Here is a 12,011-nt window from a genome sequence, read left to right as displayed (position 1 = left end):
TTACAGCTAGAAGCTTGCGGGGCAAAATGAGCGAGAGATAAGACGCTGAATTAAAAATGAGAACCAGCGTTTATTTCGGGTTGAACGGTGCTGGATGATCTCGGAGTGATGAAGAGTAATTTGGTGAATTTGTATACACGATCACACGGGTGGGAGAATCGAAATGATAAATGGCCAGAAGCACGAAGGAAGAGAGTAGCGGGAGAGAGAGAGAGAGTTGCGGGAGGGGGGAGGGGCGGGAGGAGTTATTTCGTAATGGTGTATTTGCGAATCACTCTCGATCATGGCAGCAGCCTGGAGAGATCCAATCAAGTTGATTTGTTTTCCATTAAATAGTAATCGAATCGCGTCCCGCGCAGCCGGCACAGAACCAACTTAATCCAACCTTGCGTGACGTGATCCTGCCGACCGCTAGTAGATACCGCAAAAACGATTATTTCATTACGTTTATCGTCGCGGTCGTCGGAGTAGGAAATTAAACTAATTGACCAAAACCGCTGGTGATCATCCCAGAACAACGAAATGAAAGGACGAACGACACGCCGTCACGCACCGAGACGTCGAGTTGCTTTTTCCTCGTTCTTAGGCCTCTGTCGGTGTCAAAATTTAATTTTTTACAGTGTGACTGCCGGACGCGTTGTTCATACGCAAATTTTTCTGTACAAAACGGATCAACAAATACTTGCGCACATTTTTTTCATCCAAGTTTGCCTCCTAACCGGTTCGAACTTTAATTATATCGATCAGACGCGTGAATAGTTTTGAAGAGAGCAAAGAAAAGCTCGTCGAATCCAATACCCGCGGAATCTGAAATTTGTTCAATACGTAATAAACTAACGTTGCAACCCGTGCCTGAATAATTTTCTAAAAAAGGTTCATCACTTCGAAAAATTTCATACCCAGATTTCGAAACTTCGAACGATCCATGGTATTTCAGAAATTTCATATACCCACCTACGTCTCAGACTTCATTGTGCTTATACACACGGGATTGCCCAAAATCCTGCGAGATTCCAGGGAATTCATCAAAATTCTTGAGGAAATAGTACATTATTGGTACATACAAGACACAATAACATTTCACAGCGACATCGAAAGATTTTGCAAAACGCATACTGAACATCATTTACAAAGTCTTGTGTAATTTTCACGATAGTTTGGAAATTCAATCACCAGTAGACTCCGTTATTAGTTCTCCTTCTTTCTTTCTTACATATCGACGAAGGGAGATACGAATAACAATTCCACCAGCAAGGCGTCCGTTTCACGTAGGTCGTTTGATGAGTTGAAAAATTGACCCGCCAATTGACAGAGTTTTACTTGACGTCGGGGCTGGCAGCGTGACTAACGACTAAAACGTTTCGTCCGGCACATTATACCGAATAAACGTCTCCTAGACGTCCACGAGCATATTGTATTCAATTGCCGCAATTTCACCGTGACACAACCGTAGTCCAAGTACATATCTGACCCTTCACTCGGAATGACGCAACGGGCGGGAATACGTGAATTTTTTAAACATTGCTCCCCTCGCGACGTAACGAATTCCGTTTTCGATCGTCGACGCTTCGCTTTTTCGGGATTTTCATTCCCTTCGGGCGGTGATGAGGGACGGGTTTTCAGGCCTCCCGGAGGATGAACATCGTAGGGCACGACGTGTTCCCGGCGCACGGCGACCCCTTAATTGATAATTAAAGAAATTTCCGCTCCCCGCTGTGCCGTTTAATGCGGACTGCAGACGTGATAACGTCTCAAGCACGTGAGAAGGATCGAAGACGTTCAACGTTTGCCATTCAAAGTGAAATTTTTCAGGCAAACTTATTAAATCACGCACAGTCGAACGAGTCTTCCAGAAATCGCACCTCCTCCGTTTTATTTCTCAATTTCTTTGCTATCTATACTCGACCATTTCTCGTCGAATACGAATTATTATTACACGTTGCGAATGATTTTGCTTGTATCGTGTTTCCTGTAAGATACATCTCGTGACTTTTGCAGTATACGCGGTAATCGGACACTGCGTGATGTAATTTCAGAAGGTTGAGAAGCTGCAGACGGTCACGAGTCACAGACTGTTACTATTCGGCTCCCTTTCGCTTCGATACGAAATGAATACGAAAATTTTTTGGCAAAGATTCACACCCACGGTACAACGGACACCGCATAAACTCGCTCTGCACCGCAGTCCGCAGCCTCTCTCTGGACCACTTTATTCTCCCTATAGAACCTTCCACTTTCCATACAACATCTCCTCTGAATTTCGAACATCTTTATACCACCCTCTCTGCCGCTCTCCCTCGGCCTATGTCTCTCTTTCCCTCTCTTCCATTTATTTATTTATTTGTTTTATCCTTATTTATCGCTCATTTTAGTTCGATTTATTTTTATCTACTTTTATCTCTCTTCTTTTGTCAATCCTTGTCAACTCTGGTTTTAATTTTGTTGTTGATTTTATTGTATTTTATACCTATACACATTTTATGTGTGTACATGTGTGTGTTCTACGTACCGCTCGAGGGGACTTGTCCGAGGGTGAATTGGCGCTTCTCTCTCTTTTATACAAAGGACACCTTGAAAATCGACTGGTTTATTACGGCAGTAAGCGATCGCCCCTCTGATCTCAGGTACAGCCAAGAATTACAATCGAAGTGAAGTAATGTTCAAAATTTAATTTCTCCAATGAGACTGGTTTTTCGAACCTCGATAATTTTTGTCAATTGTATTACGAGCTAATTTCTTAAAAGAATCATTGCATTCATGAGCTTTCGTTAAGCTAAAAATATAAAGATGTATAAATTTCACGAATTCTTCCAATTGCACTCCACAACGGGTCGTTTTATTCAGAGGGTTATATTTTATAAGTCACTTAAACACTTAATTTCATTATGTTGGAAGTCTCACAACGTTGAATTGATATTGATTTTAACAAATCGATGGCAACATTGAATCGACTATTGGAAAGAGAAACTTTTCAGTGATTTTTCAGAAAATAATATTTTCGACAAAATGATCTAGCGTAGAGCGAGGTCGAACGAATCTTTTAAATTTTTAACCACTTTGCAGCGATACAAAATAAAACATCGATATCTAGCATTTTCAATATCTTCCATTTTAGTATTATCAAATAGATCTTTGTAGCTTAGGAATAAAAATGTAGATTGATACTTACTCAATGTACGACTATCTCGTAACAAAATGAATAAAAAATATCGATTCTTGGCCAGGCAACCTCGTCAAAGGTGACAGCAACGAAATGAAATGACGTTATGTGAATTTTGACGAACCCGTGGATCTTTGAGGGTTGTAACTGAGTCGCGGAGGCCGTTATCTTTTTTATTCCCCATCTTTTTAGCGCTCCTTGTTGTCGTTTCTTTTTTTCATTCCTCCTTCGCTTCGGGAGGCCGTGCATAAACTATGCAAATAAATACGTCCGTGTATTCTTTTCCTAGCCCATTGTAGTCAGCATACCGCAGTAAAATACCGTCCCTTATATATCATATATATAATATCATATGAGTTTTTCATGTACCATATACCATGCCACAATCCGAGCATAAACTCGGGGACGGCCATCTTTTGTGTTTCCAAGCACGCCCTTTTCCCCCCGCGGACAACCACCACCCGAAATCCCCGACGAACCCCATACCTATATGGCCTTTTTCTTTTTAAAACCTCTCTCCTCCCTCATCCCTGTTACCCTTTTTTACGGTGCATACTCCGTCCGTAAGGCATTTTACTTTCAGTATAATTTTCTTTGTTTGTAGTTGTTGTTTTTCCCCTCTTTCTTTACTTTTTCCTATTCCTCCCCGTGATGTGTCTTATGGACAACGCGGTATTTGTTCTAGGGTGAAGGACACGGCGCTCAGCCAAGGATGAAGATCCTTTTCTCGGGGAAATCTTTTTCATGTATTTTATTTGTTACATAGGTGATAGAGTTCCGATTCGAAAACAACCCGCGGGGACTGCCGATTAAAAAGATAAATCCCCGTCCCTTGGGCCGGGTTTTCATTACTGTATACTTTTATGTGAGACGCAACACAGAGCTGCAAGGACCAACGACGAAGGAAACTTGCGTCCCCGGGAGAGGAAAACTAATAAAACTGACTGACGTCGGGGTATCGAAAACGTCGGAAATGCCAACTATGAGGGTTGCCGTATTTAATCAAGCCTAGGTAAACTGGAAGAGGCCGAAGTACGGACAATAAAAGAGCCGAAAGAATTTTCTTTTTCTCCTCCTTCTGCTTAGGTCCGCCGTTTTCTCCGGCTGGCTATGCGGCAGACGCCTCAAACCTGTCCGCTTCGCAACGCATGCCAAGGTATTTCCAAATTTCATTTACATCATCCGGAATATTACCGAATACAGAGACCTTTGCCAAAACCTTTCACAATTTCCATACGATTACCTCCAACTCCATTTTGCTCTCGGATCGCCTCAGCCTGCCTGCCTGCCTTTTAAAGAAGGGCGTACCTTATACGCGAGGGGGTTGAAATCCGAATTTGGAGGAAGAAAAGGTAGAGGAAAATTCACTCCATTCACGAGCTGAGTACACGGTGAATCCATTAGAACCGGCGGGTATCGGGTATACAATGTTAAAATCTAATATCGCATCTCCGAATCGATGGGAGGGCATGATCAAGGTGTTTGGACTGCGTGGAAAAAGTTGAGAATTTGGTAAACAAGACACGGAACTTGAGATCAAATGAAACCTTATCCATTAATTCAGAAACTCGACATATCTCTATTCATATAGTGGATTCACATAACAGAAATGATCCTTTATTGGACATTTAATAAAAGAAGAGTGATGCAAAACAAAAAATGTGATCAAACGAACGAATACCACGCAGTCCAGTCAAGGTCAATCAATGTCAAAACTTTTCCGAAGCAGTATCCCTTTTTCACCGAAATTTTATTCAAAGAGTAAATTGAAGGTCCGGGGTCGGAAGGTTCTGTTGCAAAAAATACTCTGAAGTAGAAGAGGTTTTTTCAACAGCCGCTAAAGTGATATTTCACGCTTCAGAATCGGAGAAAGCTGAGCAGTAGTTTCACACTCGAATAACGTGATGTATTGAATGACAGACAACATTTAACTGTAAAAAAGGATTGTTAGAACCGTGGACAAATTTTGTTTTCTACCGATTCTACAGAATCTGCATGAGATCATAATATTTGCAATTTGGACTTGATTCACGTGCACATCAATTACAGCGATCGATGATGTATGCATGTATCGAGATTTCACCCACTTCTGACTCGTTTAATTAGTAGTAGTAAAGCAAGAAAATTTCTGCATACAGATCCCAATACCGACATCTTACCGACACGTTAACAGCTTCACAGCTCAGACACAAACCTTTTTTCAGGTAGGTGTTATCCCCCACATCAACTTTTTTAACCGTCGCAAAAAATCCTCCTAATTTTCTTCCTCTTCATCGGGGTGGGGATAACTTCCACCTGAAAAAAGGGTTTGTGTCTGAGCTGTGATGCGGTTAAAGAGTCGATCAGATGTCGGTATCGGGATCTGTACGCAGAACTCTCCTTGCTACACTACACGTTTCCTCATCAACGAGGTAGGTGCAATCACTTCGGCCCATTCTAATTACAGATTCCACTTTGAATATTTCTCGCCGCCTTATTTCAACACTGAATAATTCAGGCGCTTCTAAGTAAGGTCACACAGTCGAGATGCACCGTGTCGGTGAAAAGCTTAATTCATCTTCCTTTTGAAGCGATGCTGTATTTCTGTGCTCCGACTTCGCCTCCTGCATAAACATAACAAGCTACTCGAAACGGGAAGGCAAACGCCCTGCACGCTCGGCCATATTCAATATCAGTTAAAACGGGGTAATAAAGGACCAGGGGCGCTAGAAGGGGTCAAAACCGGGGGCGCCATGCCTGGGATTCGGTTAATAATCCAGACTTAATTATGGCCACTATACCAGCGTGTTAGCCACTATAATATACCGCTGCCTCGTGCAAAGGGCCGAGTACGGAGCGATGGCGGAGGAATTGGAGCGCAGCAAAATGGCCATAGCCACAGTGCGACGGTCGATATAGAGATGAAAAATTGCCCGTGCATAATGCGTTTCACCATTTCCTGCTGTTCGCGTTTACCAACGTCAATATGCCTGCGTTCTTCTAGTCACAACTCCTGTGAAAGGAGAAGAGAGACGCTTTCTCGGTCGCGAGTGTGTGTAATAATTACAAATGTCCACACGTGCCGTTGCACACACGTGGAGACGTACCAACAGTCTGTTACTTCAATCCCTCGAATTTATTGCCCAGCTTTGAGCTACCGTTACTCGGTGGAAAAGGGAGAACCTAATTCCGAAGGATGAAAATAATTCATTGTCTTCTTTTCTCTCCAGCTCTTTCAAAGTTTGCTTCACAGCGTTTTTTTTTTCTCTCTCTCTCTCGTCTCTCCTCTTCACACGACGGAGGTCAAAGTGATGGGAGATGAAGATGCGATCATCATTCGTCACAGAAACAAACAGAAATCGGTAAGACAAGCAGTATGAGGCTCTAAGTAATGATTCTATAAAAAAAGTAACTTGACTCTTGGACGAGAATGGAAATAGTTGACCAGTCATGAATGGTTCGTGAACAGGAAGTGACTCGGTCGATTACATATTCCCAAGAAAGTTGCTGATATCGTGGGTAATTTGTCGTTGTTACTCAAGTGCAGGCTGCGTGCGGATGATTAAGAATGGATACTGTAGACGTTAAGCGGTATATTGAACAAATTATTCAACGATCTTTAAGTACTAGAGGGTAAAAGTTCGGGAAGTAATTGCATCCTGAAGGAAAAACTTATGAGGTGTTTGATAAATGTTTCGATCATGTTTGTTCCTCTTTGTGAACATTTAAGTATGCAAATTGAAATCGAGGGTGGAGTAACGAAGGTTCGTAATAAATTTATGTAAAACCGAAAAATGTTGTATGCTCTTCGTGGCGTCGTCTCAATTTGTGCAGAGATAATTTTTCCGTAGTAAGGGGCGAAACGGGATAAAGAATCTGCTGAATAGTCCGGGCGCGACCTTACAGACAAAGGATGAGGATAGTCCGTGATAAGAAGGGTTCTGAACTCGCCATTTCGGAGGAACGGAAGGGAAGGCGTAAGCCGAAGCGAGGGAACGGGGTCCGAATTTATCGCAATTCAAAAACCCCTGAACCCGATATCGCGCGAGCAGTATGGAACAACTCTTTTCACCCCGACGCGGCATCTGCAGGAGCAGGAGGCGAAGGCTGGTAGGATCCTGATTCAATCTCAATATCAATGCCGGTAATCAACAGTTAATTTAATCTATTATTGCACAGTTATACAACACCGAGGTACAAACTAATTCTGTTAGCTCTTAAAACTGGTATGAGAGATATTCCAAAGCGTAATAATTCATTCTTTATTACACTTTTAATGAGACATTTCCGAATACAGATATTTCAATGCCCACTTTTACTCACAGCTCCCCTCCGCTATTATTAACAAACTTTTTCTTACTCCTCGACATGACCTTAATTGATATCAATTTTTCTTTCGCTCTTATTCTTTTTTCTTCGCACTCACTTTCCCAGATTAATCAACTCCGACAAATATACCGTTTGTACGAAGTTATCGTTACAATCGTTACAACCATTCAGTCTCCTTGATCTCGGTCCGGAGATTCGCGTTACGCTCTCAAAATAATCCTACTTTTTCCACGCTCAGTGTTGTCGTGTCATACGTCTAACTGCCCCATTAATTAGTATCAATTACCAACGAATGCTTTTGCCTGGGGACGACTAATTCTAAAGTCGTAAACTACGCACGTGACCATGAACAGTTCCTTTTTTCTTATCACCACGCGAAGAACAAGAATTTTTACTTTACCCTGAGTTCCATTGTGCGGAGACAAATTGACGGGTATATTTTTCTCTCAATATCTTTATCGTCGAACGATCGTCGTGACTCGTAGACGGTTATTTTTGTCATATCGTATGATAGTAATAGAATGGAATACATAAACAATTACGCCGAGTTTCAGGGTACACATTATCCAATAATTTCGTGTCAGGAGAATTCGACCCTGTGCAGCTATTGAGTGTCGGAATACCGAAGTGTTGGACGAGTGTGGAAGGTAAGTTCAGAGGTCACGCGGAAAATTTTCGACCTCTGTATCGAACACACAATGCAGGTGCCAGAGAGGAGTTTGAAACAAAAGTTCTAATCACTCCATGGATAACGAATTATTGTATACGGTTGACGTTCTCTATCTATAAACTGCAAAGTTCCAATATTTTAGGTGAATTGAAAAATTAATGACGGAGCCAGGAATCGAACCTCGTATCTAGAGATGCTTTACCGGAGACTTACTCCACTAGACCACCTAGCCGTCCTGACTACAATGTCATTAATTTCTCCAATCACCTGTATCCGAAGTTTGTTTTGGTTTTCGTGTGCCGTGACTTTGTATATATTTGAATTCGTCGCAAGAGGCACATTAGAGACGTTTGTATGTGGCTTGTTTACGTGTGCATATATTAGAGACTTGTGTCTGTGGCTTGTTTAACGTCTTTGGCTATAGCAAATTTCACTACCCGCGTACGTACAAACGATAATTTGACGTTCGAATCAATCACAGTTAAAGAAGTTGACCGGAGGTCTGTAGTTTGCTAGATCAGTTTCATCCGGCCACGTGCGTCGCGCGTTTTTCTTTTTCCTCGGAAATAAAAATAAAGCTCGCCTCGGGCTTGCACGCACATGTCGCAGCTGGCAGGTTTCGCGATAAGCCCCTTCATCTGAGAAAAACTGCGGGGTGGTTCAAAGTGCGAAAATATATCTCGTTTAGGTTAATTATTCTTAGGGGTTGCGGTATAAACTGGCGAAGAGAAGGAGAGAGTGCAGGGTTGAAAAAAAGAAGGCTTGGCCTTGCCTCAATTTAGCAGGGTCATTCTGGGGAACAAGTTTCCGGGATAAAATTTAACCAAGAGTAAGTTGAGCGAGCAGCCGGGGCCGACGACGACGACGAGGATAAACTGCGCATATAATCTATTCCGTTAGAATGACGTAATACGCAAGGAGGGAGGAGAAAAAGCCTCGATGCTTCGCATAAAAAAAAAAACTAGCTTAAAAAGTTGCTCGGTTATTCTCCTGCACGAAGCTCCCGTTTTAGACCGTGTCGAGTTATATACGTTGGCGAGAAAATTGCGACGTTAATCCAATCCGACATTCCTCAAATTCTGTAGCCAGATAAATTTCCTCGATCTTGTCTCACCTGACAGAGAATTAAAGTTTTCGTGGTCTCGTTTTCGATGGATTAACGCCAAACGGAGCCGAATGCTTTTTTTCAGAGCCCAGTAAATGAGGCAAAATCGTGATTCTCAGTTTCGAAAACCAGCTTATAGCGAGACGGAAACAGAAGCCAACTCGGTCCGTGTGTGATAAAAGAATTTCGGAGGAATGGATGTTGGTTCGGTCGATGGTACGAAAGAAAAAGAAGGTAAGCGGCGGTGTGCGCTGAAAGTATTCTGCGGGGGTTAAATCGAGCGTGACGAAGTCAGGCAGGGCTGAGCGAAAAACGGGGTTGCGGGGAACAACAAGACACAAGCGCAACAGTCAGTTGTTTTTCGAAAATCCGGAAATAGAGTGAAGAAATAGAAGGGAGGAAGAGAAGAGGTCCCGAAACGAAAGCCGGCGATATTCCAGCCGAAGGAACAGCATGAATCTGAGAATGAAGCTTTCAGCGTAGGGTATCGTTTTTTCCATCAAAACAGCGACGCCCGTGCGTTAAGCCCCCGGCGAGGGTGTTTTGTTTCCCCGTTTTTCCCCGATTTCCCTCTTTCTTGTACGCTCCTCCCCTTTTTTTTTTTTTATTATTCCTCTCCTCTTTCGTAGCAAGCAGAGCTTTCGACCCCTACGCACACAGGGGATATTATTCCCGCGTTACAGATATTCGAACGTGAAATCCTTTCCCGTACAAAATGACAAAAAAAAAAAAACGCAATATGCAGAATCCAACCCATTACAGATGGAATAAATGTAGCAAATGCTTCGCGTGAGTGGGAGAAGAAGATAAAGCTAGATCGCGGATGCGTGTTTACCTTCTCTCGAGAAGAGGCGAGGGGAGGAGGGCGAACAGGTGGCTCGGGCACTTTGAGGCGACGCGGTGCGTAGATCAAAGTCAAGGAAGGTTCGACTCACCGATCGTCGTATACGAATCCGGCATCGAGGGTGTTGCGGTAAAGGGCTGCGGCGGCGAGGGCGCAGGCAAAGCCTAGGACATCCATGTCACATCGCGGCGGCCGCCACCCATCCGGTTTCCGGTCCTGCTGGTGTGTATTTTCCCCGTGACGCCGGGCGGCAACGGCAGCGGAATTTCCGGGGGCCGAGCACCGGCGTTTTTGCTGCGATCGCCTCGCCGACGACGTTTGGGACGCCGACGACGGGGGCGAGGAAGGGGCCGCCTCCGCGGGGGCGGAAAACCGGAGCAACGTCGCCTTCCTCGACGCCGGGGGGGCGGTGGGCTGCGGCCGGTGCCCGCGGGACGTCTTCACGATGTCCCACCCGGGGTGGATGAAGAAGAAGTGGAGGAGGGACGATATTCCTTGTAGAGACTCCGTTATGACGGCTTTTACGATGACCGACGAGCAGTGCAGGCAGTACCGTCACATTCACCCCTCGAAGCATATGTCAGCGGACGCCGATGGAGCCGAATCGGGCGGTTTCGGTATCGTTTTCGTTTCTCGGCTTTCGAAAGCACGGAAACCGCGACACTTCACTTCACAATTACCGAGAAAACTGAACAGCTGCAAGAATAGCGAATAAAATAAGCGAGCTACGATAATCCTCCCGACGCGACTAACCGCACCGTCGAACGGCTGACTTGCAACGTTCAACGTTCTCCTATACTGTCGTACTACTCTCGTACTCCGGCTCGATCAAAGGCCGTCTCTAAGGGCTCTCACCACTGCGCGTTAAGCTCAAGGCTCGGTCTCAGCGTCAGGCGCGATTCGAAGCCGCGACGACGCATCCTCGATATCCGAACGCGGCTGACTGTCGCGCGCTCGTGCCGAGGAGAGCTTTATACGTAGCTGGCATCGATTCCCGAAGCGCGTGCGCCCGACACGCGAACGCTCGACGCCGGTTGGCGAGTTTTAACACGATGCCGGCGCTGTTCTCGTGCCCCGTTGTTGCGGCGATCAGCGGGGGCAGCGACGCCGAAGGAGGACGAATAAGAAGAAGGGCCCACTTCGCGATGCACGTGCGGAGGGGACTGGCTCGTTTGCAGTCCTTGTGAGAGAGGAACCGAAACTTCCGGGTTAGAAATTCTAGTTATAAATATTGAATTTTGTAAAATTAGAAATGGAATTTTTTATCCGTGACACTTTCGCAAATCAAGAATCCCAACAATTCGTCTTTCGATGTTTTATTTTCGCATGTTTGAAATTTTGATATATCGGCCATTCCAAATATCGATCCAACAAGGTTTTGACCCCTACCCCGGGAAGGGTGGTCGATTTCGTGAATTTACCCCTTTCGCGCTTGCTTTTTACATCGTTCTTTCCGCTTCCCGCGGTTGCCTGATGCTTTCCGTATCGTGGATATGTCCTGATGTGTGGACACCGATACGCGGTGCGTGACTCGTACGATTCGCTCTGCATTATACATTCGGTTACTCGGAACAATCGGAAGCGGCACTTTGATCCCGGTTCTCGAACCCAACAACGACCAGGACACACGTCGCTAACGTATTGGATAATAAATTCACGTTTTCGAATTGCAAATGTATAATGCTGAATCCAAATTTCATACATGATGCGGAACAAGACAGAATCAATACTCCCGTTGATTTTTTAATTCGAGACTTTAAGATGAGCAGACGTTTTGAGAAAATAATTTCGAAAACTAATTGCAATTTTTAGATAGACTTGAGTAGTTAATTTGAAAAAGCTAAGAAAAAAAGTACTTTTATATATTACTTTTTCTTAGCTTGTATTTTAAACCGCAGATGCGATTGCGATACGCTGAAGTTAG

The 12,011-nt window shown here is 44.2% G+C and overlaps 1 protein-coding gene across 1 annotated transcript in view; it reads right to left on the bottom strand.

Moving 5' to 3' along the window:
* LOC124300184 (protein O-mannosyl-transferase TMTC2) overlaps positions 1-11,046 on the bottom strand; it is a 168,218-nt gene extending 157,172 nt beyond the window's left edge. The window contains exon 1 of the mRNA XM_046753954.1: positions 10,179-11,046. Within this exon, the coding sequence (XP_046609910.1) occupies positions 10,179-10,264 (86 nt within the window). The 5' untranslated portion in view covers positions 10,265-11,046. The remainder of the gene's footprint in view (positions 1-10,178) is intronic.
* Positions 11,047-12,011: the final 965 nt, after the last annotated feature.

Source organism: Neodiprion virginianus, chromosome 3, assembly GCF_021901495.1.
Source record: "Neodiprion virginianus isolate iyNeoVirg1 chromosome 3, iyNeoVirg1.1, whole genome shotgun sequence".
NCBI lineage: Eukaryota > Metazoa > Arthropoda > Insecta > Hymenoptera > Diprionidae > Neodiprion > Neodiprion virginianus.
The sequence above is the reverse complement of the archived record's forward strand: the minus strand, read 5'-3'. Positions and strand labels throughout refer to the sequence as shown.